At 37.2% G+C, this 23,042-nt stretch overlaps 1 protein-coding gene across 1 annotated transcript in view; it reads left to right on the forward strand.

Annotated features, from left to right (window-relative positions):
- The window catches only part of CD101 (CD101 molecule), a 39,629-nt gene extending 18,292 nt beyond the window's left edge, over nt 1–21,337 (forward strand). The window contains 6 exon segments of the mRNA XM_012549622.3: nt 4,570–4,950; nt 6,177–6,587; nt 8,993–9,403; nt 11,055–11,450; nt 20,914–21,090; nt 21,093–21,337. Of these exon segments, the coding sequence (XP_012405076.2) occupies nt 4,570–4,950; nt 6,177–6,587; nt 8,993–9,403; nt 11,055–11,450; nt 20,914–21,090; nt 21,093–21,169 (1,853 nt within the window). The 3' untranslated portion in view covers nt 21,170–21,337.
- Nucleotides 21,338–23,042: the final 1,705 nt, after the last annotated feature.

Genomic DNA, 23,042 nt, shown 5'->3' on the forward strand with positions numbered 1-23,042 from the left:
GAACCTCATTTTCCTCATCTGTAAAATGATTATCCCTTCCAGTTCTTGACTCATGATTCCATGACTCATTATTTCATTTGAGTCTCATAACAACGCTATGATGTAGTTACTATAGGTAGTATTATACCCATTTTACAGTTGAAACCTAGAAGGGTTAAAGGGGCTTTCCCATGATTCAGCTGGGTCCGATTTTTTGTGACACCATTTAGGACTTTCTTGGCAAAAGTAATGGATTAGTTTGCTACTTCCTTCTCCAGCTTAAATGAGGAAACTGAGGCAGATTTAAATGGCGTGTTCAGGATCACACAGCTAGTAAGTGCCTGAGGAGAGATTTGAACTCATGAAGTTGAGTCTTCCTGGCACTTGGTGCACTTTGGTACCACCTACATGCCCCATGATTATACAGCTAATCAATGACCGAAGACAGATTTAAAGTTGACTGTGGATGACCCCACAAAAGGACAAACCATAGCAACAGAATGTATTATAACAGTGACATTTAAAGTTGAGCTTTCCATCAACCCCATGAGATGAGTTCTACCGATTTTATTATCCCCACATTAATGACTGAGGAACAGACGCTAGATGGTACCATTGTGCATAGAGGGCCAAGTCTGTGTGACCCTGTTTGCCTCAGTTTCCCCATTTGACAAATGATCTGGAGAAGGAAATAGCAAACCACTTCAATATCTTTTCCAAGAAAACTGGGGGTCATGAAGAATCACACATGACTGAAACAACGGAACAAAAACAAAATAAGGAGGAAACTTTTGCTGCTGAGAGTAATTTAGGTTACTTAGGATCTCACTGCTATCAAGTGTGAGAGACTAAACTCAAACCCATTCTCAAAGGCCTATATTTTATCTCATGGGCCATGCTCCTTTTGCAAATAAAGGGGGTAAAATATTTATCTCAACTGTGGGTGGAGGTTATCTCAATTTGTGTCTATTGAACAAACAATAGAAATGATGAGGAATATGATACATAGATTAGATTACTTAAAAATAAACCTTTGGAACAAATAATAACCTACATTTACAGAGCACTTCCAGAATGCTTCCTTTATAATAATCTTGTGAGATCCTAGCCCAAATTACCATACTCATAATACATAAAACTGAGGCTCAGAGGGATGAAATAATTTTCCCAGGACTATGAAGCCAATAAAAGTTGGAGTCTATAATTGAGTTAAGAAGCACTTATTAAATGTTTACTATTTGCCAGGAACAAGCTAGTCTCTGGTAATACAAACATAAAAGTGAAGCAGTGCTTGCCCTCAAGGATCTTATATTCTAAGGAAGAATACAGAGAGGGTTAGAATGACCACTGAAGAGTTTTAATATGTCCTAGGGATTGTTAGAATTGCTGCAGAGAAGTAGTTGTGGACTTTTAATAGCAATGATAGTAAGGAATTTATCACATGATACTGTAATTTCATTATAGAGATCACAGAATAAGAGGTAGATTATATATGTATGTGAAGGTGAATGGGGATGGGGGCTCCTGGAGAGAGGCAAATCAGATGGCAAGAGCCCTCTGCTGAGTAGACCCTACTGTCCTCCTGCTGGATGGGTAGTTAAGGATGAGTGAAATCGAGATATGCTGACTCCAGATCCTGTGCTCTTCATACTATTCCATATGCTGCCTCTGCACATATCATACTATTTATAAAAACACCACTGTCTATAAACAATCATAATAAAAATCAACTGTCAATACAGGTGTATATTATGTGTAAACATATGGATAGAGACTCAATCTCTGATTTCATTGTTATAGGTGAAAAAGAAAATTCTTCATTCCCAGATGAAAAAAAGATGTTTTTTCTTTCAATGCAGTGCCCCTCTTCCCTGTGTGACTTAGTGAGTTGACTAGAGTGCTAAGAGATTAAGTGATTTGCCCAGAGTCACACAACTAAAATGTGTAAAAAGCAAGACTAGAAATGAGATCCACCTAACTTCATAGCCAATTCTTTTTATTATGACATGTTGCTGCTTTCTCTCAGTATAATGAAGGCAGGTAGGTGAATGAAGTACTACTTGTCCTGAAGTCAAGAAGAGGTGAATTCAGGTCCTGCCTTGAATGTCTACTTTCTGTATGGCAAGTCACTTAACTTCTCTTAGTCTCAGTTTCCCTGTTTGTAAAATGGGGATAAAAATAGCACCTTCTCGCTTCATGTTGTTGTGAGAATTAAATGGGATGCTATATGCAAAATGCTTTGTAAACCTTAGGTCACTATAAAAATGCTAATTACTATTATTATAATTATGTAACAGAATAGATTGGGATAAATTGATAACAAATATAATAGATTAAAATGACACCAAAACCATAAAAGGGACATATACAAATGTTTGAGGGAAAGGCCCATTCCCTAAGAAATATATGGTCAGTAGATATGAATAAATAATTATAAAAGATGACATGTAAATTAGAAATAATCAGCCGAAAAAGTGTTCAACCTCTCTAATAATCAATTACATGTAAATGAATATCAACTTGGATGATGAAAGCCTAAATAGGTGTAACGTGATCTGGATGACAACTCTGAAAAACCCACAACCCTATGTCTACAAAACTGCAAAAGGAGAGAGGGAGGGAGGGAAGAAGGGAGGACATTGAGAAGAATGGGAAAGTCCATCTGCAGAAAAGGGGATTGGAGCTGAATGCTGAAGGTAGCCAAGAAAGTGAGGAGGCAGAATCAACAGGGAAGAACATTTCATATATGGGGAATAGGACATGCAAATGCATGGAATTTAATATGTGAGGTGTAGCCAGAAGGCAAATATAGCTTGATTATAGAGTATGTGAAGGGAAATGAGAACTGGAAAGGCAGAGAGGACCCAGAGTATAAAGGGCTTTGAATGCCAAACAAAAGAGTAATACTCTCTTCTGAGATTGTAGTAGAAGAATCTTATCTTACTAAAAAATCATGGATCCTTGAAATTTAAAGTTTATTTACTAAACATATTTTCCCATTTTATTTCTGTCTTTTTCATTTTGGTTATATTAATTTTTCTTGTGTAAATATGCTTTATTATAGCATAATCAAATCCGTCTATTACAGGGGTGGGGGTGGGGGACGAAGGGTAGTTTCTCTCACTTGTTTAATAGAATTTCCCTTCATTTCCATAGGAATTTTTTCTTTTGTTGAGCTGAAATTTGTGTCCCTGTTACTTCCAATGCCATCATTCCTATTTTTGTATTCTGGGATCAAATAATAAATGCAATCTCTCTTCTATGTGATAACATTTCATATACTGAAAGCAACTGTTATACACCATCTTAAATTTTCTATTCTTTGGATTGAACATTCATGATTCTTTTAACTCATGTGCCCCTCCTCTCCCTGCCAAGAGGTTGTCTTTCTCCAACTGTGCTTCAGCTTGCTATTGTCAATGTTTCTTCTAAAAGCTGATTTCTAGAAATGGAAATCAAAATGTGGCTTGATTAGATCAAAATACAAATTCTTCCTTCCATTACTTCCTTCATTCTAGATGCTATATTTTCTTTCATGCAGTCTAGGATTATTACATTATCTCTTTTGGTTGCAATATTACCTGGTTGATTTATATTGAGTTTGTGGTCCACTAAAACCCCCTATCTCTTTTTCACCTAAATTTCTTTGCAGCTCCATTCATTTCCTTCATCTTGTATTTGGATAGTTGTTCTCCTTGAACCCCAGTCCCAGAGTTTACATTTATTCCTTTTAAGTTTAATGTTTTTAACCCCTGCCCAGCCTATTGATACCTTTGTGACCCCAGTTTTCTCATTAAGTATATTTACTATTGCTCCCAGTTTTGAACCATCCGCAAATTTGGTAAGCTTATCATCTGTGCCATTATCTAAGTCATTAATCTAAATGACTCTGAGGAACCATTATATCAGGATGAACACATTCGATCTGTTGTTATTGTTCAGTTATTTCAGTCATGGCTGATTCTGTGTGACCCCATTTGGGCTTGTCTTGAAAAAAAAATGTTGGAGTTGTTTGTCATTTCCTTGTCCGGCTCATTTGACAGACGAGCAAACTGAGACAAACAGGGTTAAGTGACTTTTCTAGGGTCTCACAGTGTCTGAAGTCAGAGTTGAACTCAGGGAGATTACTCTTCCTGACTCTGCACTCTAGAGCCACCTAGCTGCTCTCATTTACTCTGTCCAAGAACAATATTTACACAAATACAGGCATGAAAGGGCAAATGAAAGCAATAGAAAGCGACACAAGTAGGAAAAAAGGGAGAGAAAGCTATAATTAATTCAGATTGATTGCCTAAGTTGCTAATTAGATACTTTCTAGTAATTCAGACTCACACTTTTACTCCCAGGGTATTAATTCCCTTTAGTTTAGATCTATTTACTGTCATGTTTATAGTATTGTTCCTATGGGAATAACTGCCCCCAATAATATTGTTTACCTTAACATCATGTTTTTGTGAAATCAATAATACCAGGCAAGACAACAACTTCAAAATATTAGAATTGAATGAGGCAATCACCAGGTATAAAATGACTGAAATTTGTGTTTGTTTAATAAAACAGCAAATTGATTCTCACAAATTAAATCCATAGCAAAAAGTATGGAACTATCCACGGAGAATGGAAAGAGATCTGTGTGGGAGGGAGAAGCCCTCATTTTTCGCTGTAAGTTGAATGGAGCAGAATATCCTCTGTCCGTTGTTTGGTGGCATATTCCAGTCAACCTGCAGCAGCCAGAGCTCATAGGTAGCCTGGGAAAAGATGGCACTGTGCATCTGGGCCCTTCCTATAAAGACCGTGGCAAATCTGGCTGTATCAGATTGGAAAAAGAAAACATGGCCACATACCAACTGGAGATCTTCGACAGCTTAACAACAGATGGAGGGACTTATGAATGCAAAGTAACAGAGTTTCAGAATGAGGCTGGAGGTTTGAGCTGGTCTCAGAAGACTTCCATCACAGTGAACTCTTTAAGTAAGTCAGATCCTTTTCTTGTCTTTCATTTCACAGATTTGCAGAATATTAAAGCTATAAGAGACCTGAGTAGCCATCTAGTTCAATCTACACTGGAAAAAATGCCCTCCTTTTAGTACATTCTACATTATTATATTATCATATGTTATATTTTGTTATATTATAGATTATCATACTATTATAATATATCACATATTATATAATATATAATAATCATAATTATAATATATACTATAATGTTTATATTCATGTAAGCATTTACATTATAATATAACAATTATATTATATGAAATATTATAATATATGATTACCATATAGTCTGAATAAGTGATTATATGGTCAGTGCCTGAAGAACTCTTGTGAAAGGGAGCCCCCTTCCCTAGTCCTTCCACACACCATTCTACTTTTGTTTATCTCTAATTATTAGGAAGTTTTTTCCTTACATCAAACTTAAATTTGCATATTTCCATGTTTCACCCACTATTTCCAGTTATGCCTCTGGGACCAAACAACAAGACTAATTCCTTTCCTAGAGGATAGTTCCTCAATAACAAAACAGTGCTTGAGTGATGCTATTTCCCTGAGGGAACATGGTTTAATGGGATGGTCAAATCATTTACCGCCAAAAGGGTCGAAGCGTGGGTGGAAATGTGTTCCATGTCACAAACTGTAATCTTAAGCCACCACATCTGTAAAATTGAGTGATCCTTGAAACAGACATCAAATCATGACTCTTAAATTGAGCTTTTAAGCATCAAAAATTATTCCTTCCTCCTGGAATCACCACATGATGAGCATATTGGGAATACATGACAGCTGAGACCCTGACAGCTAGAGCTAAGGGTTAGTAGTTAGTAGAGTCAATCCCATCTCCCCTCATCTCTTAAAAAAACAGTTATTAGCCTACTAACCAGCATGGGATTGTGCGTTTAGAGGGACAGATTGGGGAAGTGCGGCATTTTACCCTTGAATAAATGCCTAAGAAGCAGTCTGGATGAAACTCTCCACTGGCTGTATCAAGTGTTGGCAGCTTTGGGAGAGAGTCAGCCTATATGGAAAGTATAAATTTAGATGGATTTCAGCCCGACAATAAATACACAGTAGCTCCCTGTATGGTGCGAGCACATGGGGTTGAATATGTAGCAGGGACAGCTAGGAAGCTCTGGACCTGCTGTGTTTCCATCTTGTAACTGTCCTGGGAATGTGTTTCTTGCTTGGAACTGCAGGTTCGGGTTTACGTGTGACTCTGCACAGCCGTCAGCCCAAGGTCATAATAAGCGACACCTTGGCTTTGTCCTGCATCATTTTTTCTGACTACTCAGCCCTGAAGGTGCCAATAACAGTAACCTGGCAATTCCAGCCCCAGGGAGCGTTAGATTATCAGCAACTGGTCACAGTTGCTCAGAATGGAACCGTTGAATGGGGCAACTCCCAAGAGCAATTGCAGAAGAAAATCAAAGTTTCACAGTCTTCCTCGGGTTCTCAACTCCTAATCTATGAAGCCACAGAAGAAGATAACGGAATGTACCGGTGCAAAGTGGAAGCCTATCAGAGAGAGGGACGATCTACCTATGGCCCAGGCAGGAAAGCAGCAGCAGTCATTTCCCATCCACTGGGGATAAATATTACGCTGCCAGGTAAACAAATTCTTTCTCTTATTAGCACTTGGATTATGTTAAGTTGGGAAAATGAAATGCATCATGCGCTATTTACCCCCTGAATGTACCATGTAGTTTGCATGCATGTTCATTATTCTGGAAGCAGAAGAATTGTGTGGGTAAGCCAAAAAGCATGTGTATTTGGCTTTAAGATACATTTTTGTGCTTATATTTAAAATTGATTGCATGCAATGTTCTGGGAATTCATACAAGTTTAACCAAATAATAAAGCAGTGATGTCAAGAACTGAGTTAGGAAGAAATGGAAAATTTTCTTCTTTAACCCGCTTCTCCACCTCCATTCTTAATTGGTCCCCACCCAATTCTGGAGAAAGATGGATTACCTCTCTCCATCCAAGGTACAGCACAGTCTGAGCAGAGGTGTTCTCTCTCTCTCTCTCTTTCTCTTTCTCTCTCTCTCTCCCTTCCTCCCTCTCTCTTTCTCTCTCTCTCTTCTTCTCTCTGTCTCTGTCTCTCTCTCCCTTTGTCTCTCTCCTTTCTCTCTGTCTCTGTCTCTCTCCCTTCTTCCCTCCTTCCCTTCCTCTTTCTTCCCCACTTCTCCTCTCTCCCTTTCCCTCCTCTCCCATGACACAAGCCTTGCTGGTTTCCTGAATCTCACTTGGCCTGAGGACAGGTAGTGGTTTACATGGTAGGCCTGATGAAGAAGGAGTTAAGGAAGCAGAATGTCAGCAAGAAGTTAGAAACAAGATTTACCATGGTTTATTTATGGGAAAGCAGAAAAACTGCCTGGAGATAATTGAGAGCTGACTCTAATATGTATATAGAGTTCCTTCTAAGTGGCCCATATGCAAATGCACAGAGACAAAATTCCTCTCTACATAGCTTCCATCTGTCTAATGCACAGTTAAAGGTAGCAGAGCTGATACTAAACAAATTTATAAGGAACTCAGAAATAACCCAGACAGAATGAGATGTCCTTGCTATGGTCAGCTGCCAATCTTCCAATCAACAAAAGGCGACATGAGTAAAGTGGGAAGGATACTGGGCTTGAGGTCAGAAAAGACCTGAATTCAGACCTTCTAAACCTTACTAGTCATGTGACCATGGATAAGTCATTCAGCGAGTCTTAACCTATGATTTATCATATCTCATATCTATTAGATTAGAAGTTCCTTGAGGAGGGGTATTGCTTTTTTTTTTTCTCTCTCTCTTTTTATATTCCCAGTGCCAAGCATAGTGCCTGTTGTTGTTGTATCCCACTCTTTGTGACCCCATTTGGGGTTTTCTTAGCAAAAATACTGGAGTGATTTGCCATTTCCCTCTCTAGCTCATTTTACAGATGAGGAACCTGAGGCAAACTGAGTGAGATGACTTATGCAAAATAACACAGTGAGTAAATGCTAGTTAGATTTGAACTCAGGTCTTCCAGGCCTGATACTCTATTCCTTATGCCATCCTGCTCAGCATGGCATATAGGTACTTAATAAATATTTATTAATGAATTGGTTGATATATAAAATGAAAATTATAGTTAATTCTATCACACTTTATGATTAAAGGACAGTTAAGCATATGGTGAATACATGAATGTATTAGGATTGTACCATAAAAATGACAAATACAAAGAATTCAGAGAAGCATGAAAAGATTTATATTACCTGAAAATATCAAGTTAAATACATTTTTATGCAGAGTACAAAGTATAAAGTAAAATAATCAAAAACAGGAAAATAATATCAATAATAACTACAAAAAGGTAACTGGAAAGAACAAAATAAAGTTGAATGCTATTTAATTATAATGATCGACCTTGGCCCTAGAAAGAAGATAAAACAAAATATACTTCCCTCCTTTTTTTTTTTCCAGGGCTTGAGTACTCTGGATAGGGTACAGTGTTAGACTCAGTTTGTTTTAACATTAGTAGAGCTATGAAAGACCTATTCTAATTAATTAATTTTACAAGTGAAGAAACTGAGACCAGAAAGATTAAGTCACTTACCAAAGGTCTCAGAGGTAGTAACTGCATTAGTGTTGTATGAAAGTTAGTTTTTATTGAACTGCCTTTTTTTTATTTGTTTATTTTTTGTTACAAAGGATAACATGAGAGACAGAGGAAAGGAAAAGGTCTTATTTAGAAATAAAGGTGACATAAAACTAAAAGCTATCAATGAAAGTTAAAACTACAGAAATGAAATGACAATTTTCTCTGTTATAGGGTTGTTGGGAAAACATAACTACTCTTGATATTACACTCAAAAGTTTGAAAACACTTTTTACATATGGTCTCAATTGATCCAAAAGATAATGTGTATAATGGTCTTTTTGACTCTTAAAACCATCAGGTGAATGTAAATGATGAGTCCATTGTGTGTGATGAAGAGTCATTGTGATAGAGCAATAATAGAAGTCACCCTTTTCATTTAGAGAGTCAACTGCTGGTGAAATCAGACAGTCAAGTGCAAGAGATCTCCATCAACATGGAAGCTGAAATAGAATGTAGCATCTTATCGCAAACTAAGGGAAGGATTCAGATGGATGTCACTTGGTATTACCTCCCCTTTTCTCGAGAAGCATCATGGCTAAAGATCCTAACTACTGATCGAGATGGCATTGTCAAATATGGAGAAGATCTTCACATTGTAAAGAGGAAACAGAAATTTCACAATGAGAAGGTTTCAAAGGACCTATTTCAACTCCACATTCAGAATGTAGATAATAGTGACCAGGGGACATATCGATGCACTTTGAAGGAATGGTTATGGTCCACAAGTGGCTCTTGGTATAAACTTGGGGAAAAGGAATCAGGAAAGACAGAATTAAAACTCAAGCCTATAGGTAAATTTTCTCAGGTTTCCTCAAATCTTGTGGCTAAAATTATACTAATTTGCATATATAACATATATACATATATATTTACATATAATACATATAAAGTTCAGTAACTGCCAATAATATGTAACAATAATTGGCAAATAATTATATCCCAATTGTATTGATATTTCTTTTCCCACAAGTGGGTTTGTTTATTTAATTGATGAGTACTGTCATGTGATAACAGCACTGGTTGAAACCAATCAAATGATCAATTCTTTTATTCTCTATGTGAGTAATTTATTAGGTGTTCAAAATTCGGAACAACACCAAAAAGTGGAAGTGGGTTATCAAGGACTGTGCCAGTGGAATACAAATCCTAGGAGGTCCTTCCAAACTAAACTACCATTACATAATAATATAATTATCATTACATATAGTAAAAGACCATGTAAAGACATATATCCAGAAGTTTGGCTCCTGGATGATCCAATTTTTCTTTAGCCACTACAACTTTTGATGATGAATAAGTATTAATCATGTAGTGTCCATGATGCAGAATTGTTCAGGGAGCCCTCATACTATTGAAATCTAGGGTCCTGAAAGTATTGAAGTTTAAGCAAAAACCAAAATGATCTGCTAAATAAGTAACTCCAAATACATGTAGAAATCAAGGTAATAGATCAGATGATTAATTCTACTTGGGATTATTTTTTTATGAATTTTTCATACATGTGCTTGTTTATAAACTCAGAAAGAGAAGAGTATTCCTAGATAAGAGTTAAATTCATTAAGAGATAAAAAGGCTTAGACTATGTTATTAATATTGTATATTTGAGGCACAAAATCAGAGGCAAGAGGAAAATGTGGAATGGAGAAGGGCAGAAGGAAAGGGGATAAAATTTTAGAGGAATTCATCTTTTTAGTCCCCATTCTTTTTTTGAATCCTACTTATCTTACCGCCTTTACCAAAAAAGATATTTCCTGTTTTTTTACCCCATTTCCACATAATCAGTTATATAGGGTCTTAAGTATACCCAGATGCTATTGGCTATTTGCTCCTCTGTTTTAGAGTAGATTACAGATTTTGAGCTAGAGGAGACCCTAGAGATCATCTAGTCTGAGATTCCTCCTTTTCCAAGTGAAGGAAACTGAGCTGGAAAGATTATGTACCTCACCTTAAATCATACAATTTAATCTAGGGTAAAGCTGAGTTTCTTACCAAAGGCCTCTGGTTCCAAAGCCAAGTTCCTTTGTTCCATGCCAGTACCCTTACATATGTGCAACAAGCAGTGAGAACTACGGAGCTAGAGTTCTGGGAAGAGACTGGGAATAAGGGTGATAAACAGATTTAGGAGTTATCTGCTCAGAGTTGATCATTGAGGCTATGGAAATAGATGAGATTAAAAGGGTAAAGATGGTAAAGAAATGAGATAACATAATTTCTGAGCTAGAAAAAGACATTGCAGATCCATTGGCCCTTATCTTTATTGATAAGGTAACTGAAGCTAAAAAATGTTGGGATGATATAAATAAATTCTAAAGAGGAATTTCAGTTCTCATGGAATGATCTTAAAATCACAAGCCTTTGAAGATGTAAGACTTCAGATCTTAAGGGTTCATCTTGAAAAATCTGTGCCTCCTTCATTTTGGTCTCATCCTTTTTGTCTCCCAGGAAGTAAGCTAAATGTCATGAAAATAAATCACACTGAGGATACTCTTGAGCACAGAGATGTAACCATCAACTGCAGTTTGGACAGCCTCCGAACAACGGAGTCCCTTTTCTCTGTAATTTGGTTCTTTAAACAAGAGCATTCTGCAGTTATAAGTCTAGTGGAAATGCAACATGATGGCATCCTAAAGTATGGGAAGAAAGAACATGAGAAAAAGCTGCTTTGCTACCGCTCCTCTGCTAGAGATTTCATCCTGAAACTTCGAAGTGTGGAGATGGTGGATAATGGGATGTACTGGTGCAAGGTGGAGGAATGGCAACTCCACGGAAGTCCCGGCCAGTGGGTCAGCCAGGCATCTGACGAGTCGGGACATACGCTGCTCAGAGTGCTTCATTCAGGTAACAAAGGGTTATCCATCTTCCCTGGGAGAGTGGGGGTACCTTTGTGAACTTGGATGCAAGTGTTTTAATTTTCCTAGTGATAAGGATAAGAGGGAAAACTCATAAGATTATAGTTACTTAGTATTTCTGTGGAAGGAAGTATATCTGAGGCCAGATATGGACCCAGGATTTCCTGACTCCACACCTAGCCCTTTATCCCTGTGGCATCCAGCTTGGGATTTTGCAGCCATAGACCAAAGCTCAACAATGCATCAAATGTATTACTGGTTGCTTAAGGTTTATCATTTGTGTATATGTGTGTGTGGACCCAAATTCCAGCTGAAGAAAAGGGCAAATGCAGGCACAATGAGCAAGGAAACTTTTGGGAGGGTGCTTGGAGAGGAGTTCATGGTTGGAGCTTCACACCCTAGTCCATAAAGATGGTCAAGATGCTCGTGGTCTGAGTCAGCACAAAATCCCAAAAGCTCAAGCTTAGTAGATATTCTTTGAAGATTGTTTGTCCTGTTCTGTTAGCATTCAAAATACTTTGGTATCTTGTTATTTATTTACTTTTGGAGGCAGGGGGGAAATCAGGATTTAGTGACTTGGTCAGGATGATATAGGTAGTAAATGTATGAGGCTGGATTTAAATTCAGACCTTCCCGACTCCAGGAATGCATTATTCACTATGTCATCTAGATGCCCCAACCCCTTTGTTTTATTATAAGTTCCTATGTAGATATTTTAATCTTGCCTCTGTTACTTTTTGTGGGACCTTAGGAATAAATAAACAAAATAATCAATTGACAGATTGATTAAAAAAAAATTTAAGTGTTTTTGGTTTGCCAGGCTATGTGCTAAGCATTTGGGGATACAAAAACAAGCAAGCAATAAAGTATCTACCCTCAGGGAGCTGATAAGGAAGGATATACATACAAAGGGAAGATAGACCAGGGTAAGGAGGAATCTTTCCCTTCCTTTCTCCACAAAACTCCCATTAAATTTTCCATGGTTGTATGCCAGTACCCAAAATTGTGAGGGCAGACCAGAAAGTAGTAAAACTTGCCCAAATATTAATCATAGGTGAGTTGTGTCAAAATTAGCTTCTGAACCAGGTCCTGACTGACCCTGGCACCCTTGCCCCACCCTCAAAACTAGTTCTATCAGAACAAGTCTAGATATGTTAATCAAATTTTTTTTCAGTTATATCCAACTCTTATGTGGCCCTAGTTTTGGGGGTTTCCTTAGTAAAGATTTCCTTCTCTAGCTCATTTTACTGATGAGAAAACTGAGGCAAATTAGGGTTAAATGATTTGCCCAGTGTCACATGTTTAATAATTATATAAGGTTGGATTTGAACTCAGGTCCTGACACTCTATCCACTCTACCATCTAGCTGACTAGTTTATTCTTACACAGAGATAAATGCTAAATATAAAAGTATCAAAGCATACATTAACAGAATGACTAAAACAGCTTTTAACAATCTAACCTTTAACTATGGTTATAATTAGGTGAGAGGCTAATATTTTAAGCCTCATGTAATACTGCTAATTAGTCATTTCACCTTGGCAGTAAGCCCTGGCCAGCCAAACAGCCAAACTGGTTCTTTCTGGTGGCCTCTCTCTCTGGTGGGAAATCTCTGTGCCTTTCAGACACAGCTTTGTCCTTCCCCATCAATCCCTGAAGTCAGTTTCTTGATCTAGTACCTAGAGAGCCGATAACAAGAAACCCCAGTCAGAAGCTGTTTTCTCTTTGAAAAGGTCTGCTAACTCTGGCTTGGTAACTCATCATGGGTTAAGACCCTGAATTACATATCACCATAAGTATACCTTCCACCTAAGTTCCCACATGGTCGACTACAATCAGGCAGATAATGTTTGTGTGTACTCTAAGAAATGAGCCATCTCACTTTTGTTACATATAAAAATGAAAGGCTTGGTCTAGAAACTATCTCTAAATTAATGATCTATAATCTAAATTAATGATCTATGATCCTTTGGCTTCATGTTACTAAGTGAGGTGGAAAAGTCCCCTTCTCCAGGAAATGTTTAAAAATAAGTTGTAGTTTCCTAAATACAGTAACTAAAGATCCTCTGACCTAGAATTTCTTAACTCATCCACCTCTTCAGAATATGTGTGTATATACATACATACATACATACATACATATATACATACATGAGACCAAAATTTATTTTTTTAATTTGTTCTTTGGTTCTTTTGCTTTTATATAATCTGTTGTCTGTTTTCTCTCTTCAATCTCCTTCCAGAAAGTTATTTCTCCTAACAAAGAATTTTAAAAGAAGTTCACTGATAACTAGCCAAGTTAGCTATCAATGGGAATACATTGTGTAATGTCTCAGAAGAGGTAGAGCTTTTAAACACAGAAAATTCTATTTATAGTTATTATCCTTTTACTCCATTGTAAAAACCTCTGTAGAGACCAACTCCAATGTTATATTATAATACTTCACACTCAGAGTCCCCTACCTCTGCCAAGAAAGAAAAAAGGTGTTTCTTCTTCCTTCTTGGGTGCCAAGGTTGATCTTTATAATTTTACAGCATTCCAGTTCAATTATCTTATAGGTGGTGTTCTTTCACATTTATATTCACTGCGGTGTTTATTATTTTCTTGGTTCTGCTTATTTTACTATATATCACTTCATATAAATCTTTTCTTTGTTTATCCTTTGTTAGAATGTGCAAAACTCCATGATATTCATGAACCACAACTTGTTTTTGCCATTCTAGTAGATGGGCATCTACTTTATCTCTAGTTCTTTGCTACTATAGAAAATGCTACTATAAATATATGATTTTTCTCTTTATTGTGATTATCTTGGGGTCTGTACTTAGCAGTGGGATCTGCTGGGTCAAAGGGTATGTTCATTTGAGTTACTTTGTTAGGAGACTATTACTTATTTTTAAAGATTTCCAAGAGAAGGTAAGTTTTCCACCTTAGAAAGTCATTCTGGTGAATAACGACAACTTACCCATAGTAACATATAAGCACTACTCAGCATAGGAAATTATTTTTGCAGCTTATTTTACAGAGGCAAGGAATTAGAAATTGAATGGATGCCCATCAATTGGGAAATGGCTAAATAAGTTATTCCTTATGAATATAATGAAATAGTACTGTTCTATAAGAAATGATAAGCAGGTTGATTTCAGAAAAGCCTGGAAAGACTTACATGAATTGATGCATGTGAAGTAAGCAGAGTCAGGAGAACATTGTACACAGTAACAGTAAGATTATGTGATGATCAACGATGCTAGATTTAGCTCTTCTCAGCAAAACAGTGATTCAAGGAATTCAATTCTAATAAAGTTGGAATAGAAAATGCCATCTGCATCTAGAGAGAAAACTATGGAGACTGAATGCAGATTGAAGCATACTATTTTCACCTTTTTTGGTTTGCTTTTTTTTCCTCATGGTTTTTCCATTTTGTTCAGATTTTTCTTTCACAACATGATTAATATGGAAATGTGTTTAAAATGATTGCACATGTAGACTGCCTGCTGTCTTGGGAAGGTAGGAAGTAAGGAAGAGAGGGAGAAAAAAATTTGGAACTCAAAATCTTACAAAAATGAATGTCAAAAACATTCTTTACATATACTTGGAAAAATAGAATACTATTGAAAATTTAAAAAGGAAAAAAAAGAAATCATTTTTATTTGATTCCAGACTCCAGACACAGGGTGAGATGGATTCAGGGCAGGAAGAGAGATTTGCTTTGCGCTGAGTAGAGGTTGAAAAGAAAATGTAATGAATGGATATCCTAACTGGATTGGAAAACTGCTTATGTGCTGAAAAATAGCCCCAAAAAGGTAGCAGATGTGTACTACGAGGGATGAATCAAAGTGGTGATGTGGAGAAAAGAGATGGAGACATAGGGGGAGCTTGGGAGGACACCAACCAGCTTTGGTGAATGTCCCAAAGTGGGAAATATTATTGTTGAAACCTGTTTTTTTCATCTGGTTGAGACAGGTAAGCTTCAAACACCCAGATAGAAGAACCTGGTTTTGATTTTATTCTGCCCCTGTTTTTTCTCTAGCTCCACCCAGGTTGCTAGACAGCTTCCCACTCCCCACCCCACAACTAACCTCTATTCCATCCAGCAGCTACTCCATGTTCCACACATTCCTTCCGTATTTCCATATGTAATGTTCTGGGCCAAGAGCCTTCAGAAATTTTTACAATGGAGGAAAAGGATAATAACTGCAAATGTAATTCTTTGTCTTAAAAGGTCTACCTCTCCTGAGGCACTGTATAATATACCCCTGCTGTTAGTCTCCCTAGTATAACTGTAAAGGCAACATGTATTCCATTTCAAAAGACAAATATTAGAGAGAAAAGTGTTTAAAATTATGTGGTTCTTGCCTTCTTCAAAGTAGGTGAAGCAGAGAAGTCTTAGGTCTTACATCATGATCTTGATAAACTGCTTTTTGTTATATCTAAAGAAAAAAATCATTCAGAATACATCTGGAGGCTCTTGTGACACAAGATTTTTTTCTTTTTTTTTGGTTCTTCCAACTCCAACTTTGGCTCACCATCCCCAGAAAGGACCTGTGCCTCTCTGCCTACCCTCTTCCCCCTCCTTTTTTTCTTTTTTTCCCTTTGTCCTTTCTTCCCTTTTCATTCTCTTTTTCCCTTCTTTTCCCACCTTCTCAAACCAGCTCATACTTTGAGCGAGTACCAGCTTATTCCAGCCCAAGCCAGGACAAATATAGCATTTGGTGTTGCTGCCAATTCCTCAAACAATTCTCTGCTTCTACTTAAGCAGGAGAGACTTCTTAAGTTGCGCCAGGTTGGGGAGTTATTTCTTAGAGCCTTGGGTTGATTCAAGTGGCCTAGATGAAGGGAAGGAAGGAAGATCTGGGACTGTTTTGTGAGACTTTGAGTTGGGAGATCTTGCACCTCCAACTTCCCCCTTCATCAGTGGTTCAGTAAAAACAAGAAAATGGCATTGGGGAATCTCAGGCTGCAGCTGCCTGAGTGACTCCCTCCGCTCCTCTCTCTAGTTCTTGATAATTATCCAATCATCCCTGCCTTGGGAATTAACCTGCAGGATTTTTTCCAGAAAGTCAGAAGAATAAAAAGAGAGAGCTATGGATTTCTTTCAATAGCTGATCACAGTAGTATCAGTTTGCTATTGCAATTTCCCAGCCGCCACCAGGTATGTTCTTTGTATATAACATTCCATTTCCTATCCATCACTCACTGTACAGAAACCATTCCTCCTTTCTGAAATGCACAGTCTTCACCGACACTTCTGGGTACTCCTTTGAGCTTTTATTTGTATAAATACAATATAAAAACAATCCCCCCCCAAAAAAATGATCCCAACTCTCAAGGAATTTATATTCTATTAGAGTCCTTGTCTAGAGAAAATACCTGTAAATGTAGGTACATTAACAAAATGTATGTGTGTGTTTGGAATAGGGAGGCAGTTCCACTATTTTAATTATCATTATCACCTTTATCTTTGATTTTTTTTCCCAAGAAATTGGGGTTTGGAGGAGATAATCCATTGATGTGCCCCACCCTGCTCCCTGAACTTAACAAATTGGCCCCAATTTCAGTAGCCCATTTTGTGCCATCCTTTCACAGCTGGCTTCTGACCATTACCAGAACTGCTGAGGTAATATCAAGAGTGGGCCTCATGATGTTTTTGGCCAGGACTGGGAATGCTCCAAAATAAATCTCTTGATGAAGTGTTCTCATTACATATTTGGCTCCGTTTTCACAGGCCCTGTACTCTGAGTATTGGGCACTTACCCCGATTGAATCAAAATGCCAAACCTTTTAAGACTTTTGAATGTCACTAATTCTAATCCTGAGAGGCAGATGGTGAATGGGGGAGCCGGAGCAAACCCTCCTCTCTCAAGAGAGGTAATTTAGACGCATCAGAGCTGATGTTTTCTCAGACACCCGCCAAATTACTGCAGTGATCAGAGCACTTTGCCATCCTTTTAGGACAGTCTTTCACAATAAGGTAATCAACTCTGGCAGAAATCTGGGATCCTAGTGGTCCCCTCATACTTCACCTCAGGGCTTCATTGGCAAATGGGGTGCTGGTACACCATGGTCCTGTAAGGCAGAAAAAAGGCACCAGAACACACACACACACACACACACACACACTCTCTCTCTCTCTCTCTCTCTCTCTCTTCCTCTTTCCCTCTCCTTGCTCTTATTTTCTCTGTCTCTCTCCCTCTCCCCTCTCATTCTCTCTGTCTCTTTCTTTCTCTCTTATTTTCTCTCTGTCTCTGTCGCTTTCTATTTCTCTGTATCTCTCTGCCTCATTCTCTCTCTCTCTCTCCCTCGCTCCCTCCTCTCCCTCTCTCTTTCTTCCCCTCTCCCTCTCCTTGCTCTTATTTTCTCTCTCTCTCCCTCCCACCTCATTCTCTCTGCGTCTGTTTCTTTCTCTCTTATTTTCTGTCTCTGTCTCTGTCTCTCTTATTTAAATCAGCTCCACACCACTATATACAGAATGGTACCACATGTAAGATCTTGCAGTTTTAATTCATCAGTACTTTAAAACCACCTTCACCATCTATGATTGCTCCTGCTGCTGCTGAAGTCATCAAAGAAAAGTGAAGAAAGGCCCCTGTTTGCCAATCTTTTGCCCCTCCCTAAGAAAACTACAGAAATGGAATGTAGATGTTACCTTAGTCTCTCTTAGGTCACCTGGTAAAAGTGCATTGGCTGGGGAGTGAGAGGCCCTCCAGCTCTGCTAGTCTGGCTCTTCAATTTGCCTTGTGTAAATTTGCTTTAAAATGGGAAAATTTTGCTCTTGCTTTTCCAGAGTCCCTGATAGCCCTCTCTTCTCAGCACTCCTTCCTGCTTCCTTCCCAATGTGTTCACAATCAATAGTCAAAGCTAAATAGTGACTTTAAGAGAAAAAAAAAAGAGGATAAGGATTTAGAAATCAGTCTTTTGGATGGCTTTATCATTTCTCACCCTGTCAAAACTAGAAATAAAAGATTTTAGGCCAGGATAGAGAATGGAGGTCAAAGAAAAAATGAGTATGTTATTAAATGTTTAACAACTAGCTGGGGTGTGGGGGAAGAGGAAAAAAATATGCACTATATTGTTAACATTTTCTCCATCATTTTCTTAAATCTACACAATCAAGAAAACAACTTAAACCCTTATTTGTAGTGTTTGCTGATTTCTTAAGTATATTTGTTCACACTGAAGATTTAACCACTGGTTCTCCAGTGACCTGACCTTAATATCCTCCTAAGGGTATTTCCTCCTAAGGAAAAAAAAAAAATCTCAATCCTAAATTAAAAATGCCCAGTAACCTTCAGAAAGTATAAACCACATGCTTTTTTACACACACATGCACCTGCACACATGTATATGCTGTTATATGCTGTTGTTTCTCCTTCGTTCTTGAAGAAAATCATGACATCAAGGAAGTGATACCATGACATGAAAGTGAATTGGACAGAAGTGAGGGAGGGTTATACAAAGTCACCAGCCTCACTTTCTCCTCCAGAGCCATCTGGGTCCAGTGACTAGAAAGAGATCAGGAAGATTGGAGATGGCCTTGGATGAGATGAAAGACCTTGGCTCTTTGAAGTTAAAGTCTTTAACAAGTCTCAGTTTGACTGATATCAAACCAGGAAGAGCCAAAACATAGAATGAAAATTACAGCCCAATCTCCCTAATGAATATTGATGCAAAGATTTTAAGTAAAATACTAGCAATGAGATTTCAGCAAGTTATCAGCAGGATAATACACTAAGACCAAATGGGATTTATAACAGGAATGCAGGGCTGGTTCAATATCAGGAAAATCATTGCCATAATTGACCATATAAATAACAAAACTAACTAGCTGCTTTTTCTGCTCCCTAATTCTAGGATTCTGTGACTTTAAACTTTAATATTCAAATAAGAAACTGCATTTGGCATTAGAATATGTGTCTCTTCCTGATAAATTCACATAAACACTGTCCATTAATAAATTATATGAACACTTTCTGGGGATCCCTTTCTGTTTACAGTTTTGCCTCCTCTCCTGTCTCCCCTGCCTGCTGGGTTGTACTCTGGGTTTGCCTACCATTTCCTCGCAGTAATTCTCATCTGTGCCAGAAGCTTAACTCATTGGGCTTCTGAATATTTTTATGTCATTTCCTTAGCCTAACCTCTTTTTAAAAAAATATCATTTATTTAATTTATATGTTCATATAATTCAGTAAATAAAAGCATTCTCATACAAAATGTCTTGTTGTAGCAAATAGGCCTTTGAAACATAAAAAAAAAACCCAAAATCATTAACTGCCATTGTTCTGTGCCATTTTATCATAAAGGGGAATGCCATTTCTACTTCAAACGCAATTTTCAGATATTAGTCATTCAAATAGTATCAACATCACAGTTATTCCTGTATTTTCCCACTCCCATGTCTTTAATCAGACCTCTTCTTTCTATTCACATACCTCCTACCTTAATTTCAACCTTCATCATGCTCAATGGTCTTGAAACAACTTTAAATTGAGTTAATTGCTTACAGATTCTTTCTACTCTTTTCCATCCTAGACCTTGCTATACCAAAGTGATTTTCTTGCATTTTAGGATTGACCTTGACACTCCTTTATCTAATCAACTCCATTGATTCCCTATTGTTTATAAAATCAAATATAAATTCATTTGTATAACATTTAAAATGTTTCTCAGCCTCAGCTATATTCTACCTTTTCAGCCTCAATGTACATTATCTACTTTTCCACGTAATCCTCTCAGCCCAACTTCTTTGCCACTTCTCTACTTTGGTTAATTGAACCCTGAGAACATAGGTGAAAAAATCATTCTTTGAAGAGGTTGAAAGATTATAAATATGGAACTTTTTGCATTATGTCAACGTTTTTTCAACATATTTTGCCGAACTATTTCTTTTTTTCTTCTTTTTCTTTGTATTGAGATAGCTCTCTGGGAAGAAGGAATGGGAGGAATATGATAGAGGTGTAGAGAAAAGGAGGAAATCTGTTGGAAAGGGAAGTGGTAGAAAAGCAAATTTTTTATCTTAAAAAACAAAGCAAAACACAACTAGAATTTTCAAAACTCTTCAGGATTTAGGGCCCAATGGTAGATCTTTTTCCCCCAAGAGTTAACAATAGTGGTTACTGTTTGAGTCATTCTCCCAATTCCAGAATCCCATAGCCATCCGTGATATGTTCTGTACTTTTCTAGACTTTTGGAGTAACAATAAATAGCTTGACAGGAGGAGAAAGATGCTTTTGTTGGAAGAGCATTATTAGTTGGATGAATGAGTTCAATTTCTACATGTTATTCCCTCTATATTCATCTCCTATGATTTAAGAGATTTATGACTGTTATTTAACCCCCATTATAGATAACTATTTGTAACAAATCAGGAATTGCTTCTAAGTGATCGATACAAATGAACTAGGAAAGAACTAGCTGCCACCTCCAATGATTGTTTTTCTCTTTTTTGTTGCAGAGCCCACATTTTCATCTAGGATCTGCTCATCATCACTTTTATTATACTTCCTGGTTATCTATCCCTTTATTATTCTCCTCCCCCTTCTCATTTCCACATTCTACTTACACAGGAAGGCCAAGAAGGTGTCTCTACAGAGGTCTAAAGCAGCGAAAGAAAAGGCCCTCTGGGTAGACTTGATGGAAACATCCTGAACTACAATGGCTATAAGAGTGATGAGAAGCCAGAGGAGGAGGAAGAAAATGAAATCAATTGAATGCTGAAAGGAATCCCTATCTGGAAATAGTCATATGGACTGAATCATTCTAATTGCACTCATTTTTTTCCCTTATATAACAGCCTCTATTGCCAGTTTCACAGACCTGTGTGGCAGCAAGAAGGTACCCAACTAGCACAACAGAAGGAAATAAAAATGCATTCTTCACTCATCTCCTCTAAGTGAGTTCTGATTCTCCTACTAAATCATAAGCTTCCTAAGGGCATGAATTTTATTTTATATTTCCTTTTTTCTTGTTTAGTAGTTACAATCATGTCTGATTCTTCATGACCCCATTTTCTTGGCAAAGATACTGATTTGTCATTTCCTTCTTTAATGTACTTTACACATGAGGAAACTGAGGCAAAAAGGGTTGAGTGTAGGTAAGTATCTGAAGATTAGTCTTCCTGACTCCCAGACCCACCATTCTATTTATGGCACTACCTTACCACTTTCAAATTAGACTGACCTCTATTCACAGAAGGTACTTAATATTAATTAATATTCTGGATATTCTGGTTTAGAGACAGAGTAAGGAAGAGGAGTCATGTTTAAAATTTGTCATATGATCAACTATGGTGGACTTGGCTTTTTTCAATAATGAGGTGATACAAGGCAAATCCAATAGCCTTGTGATGAAAAGAGCCATCTGCACCCAGAGAGAGAACTATGGAGACTAAATGTGGATCAAAACATAATATTTTCACCTTTATTGTTGTTTGCTTATTCATTTTTTCTCTTATTCTTGCTTTTTCCCTTCTGATCTAATTTTTTTCCCATAGCAAGATGAATATGGAATTATGTTTAGACGAATTACACATGTTTAATCTATATTGGATTGCTTGCTGTCTAGGGGAGGGGAGAAGGAGAGGGAGGGAGAAAAATATGAAACACAAGGTTTTGCAAAGGTGAATGTTGAAAACTATCTTTGCATGAGTTTGGAAAAATAAAATACTATTAAAATAAAAAAAATTAGTCACAGGACTTAGAGCTAGAAAGAATATTTAGATAATAACTGAACCAAACCTCTTTGTATTATAAGGAAAATGGAAGTTAAAAGACTTCCCCAAAGTTACACAGATAATACATAGAAGCATCATTATTTGAACACAGCTTCTCCAACTACAAATCCATTACTTTTAATGAACCAAATTTTCTTGAAGCTCAAAGCCAGTCAAAATGATCTCTGATTTGGTGGGAGGGGAGGGTTTGTTTTGTTTTGCTTTGCTTTTTGGTGGGAAATTGTATATAATTTGTATAATGAGTGAGCTCAGAATAATTAAACTAATGTTATCATTCTTATTGACTTAATAAGATCTGGGACCAGGGCAAGAAGAAAGGTCAACAGTACCACCCACCCACCTTTTCTTCCTCCAAATGAGCCATGAACTTAAGGGAATAAATAAGTTGGGGTAGATCAAATATTATTCCTTTAAACTCTTTGTTCTCAATCAATCAGAACTTGCTACATGAGCCAGTATTATGCCAGATGCTAGAAACAGTCATGTAAAGTAAAAAGAATTCCCAAAGCAACTTGGACTAAAGTTTATTCAAAATTATATTCCCCTCATTCTTTACAGATGATATGGTCGTATACTTAGAAAATCCTAGAGAATCAACTAAAAAACTACTAGAGTAGACTCCCAAAGTAAAATAAGGAACTAAATGAACACAATTATAAAACACTCTCCACACAAATAAAATAACATCTAATCAATTGGAAAAATATCAAATGCTCATGGGTAGGCTGAGCTAATATAATAAAAATGACAATACTACCTAAATTAATCTACTTATTCAGTGCCATACCAATTAAACTCCCAAGAAATTATTTTACAGATAGAAAAAATAATAACAAAGTTCATCTAAAAGA

The sequence above is a fragment of the Sarcophilus harrisii genome, chromosome 4 (assembly GCF_902635505.1).
Source record: "Sarcophilus harrisii chromosome 4, mSarHar1.11, whole genome shotgun sequence".
Classification (NCBI taxonomy): Eukaryota; Metazoa; Chordata; class Mammalia; order Dasyuromorphia; family Dasyuridae; genus Sarcophilus; species Sarcophilus harrisii.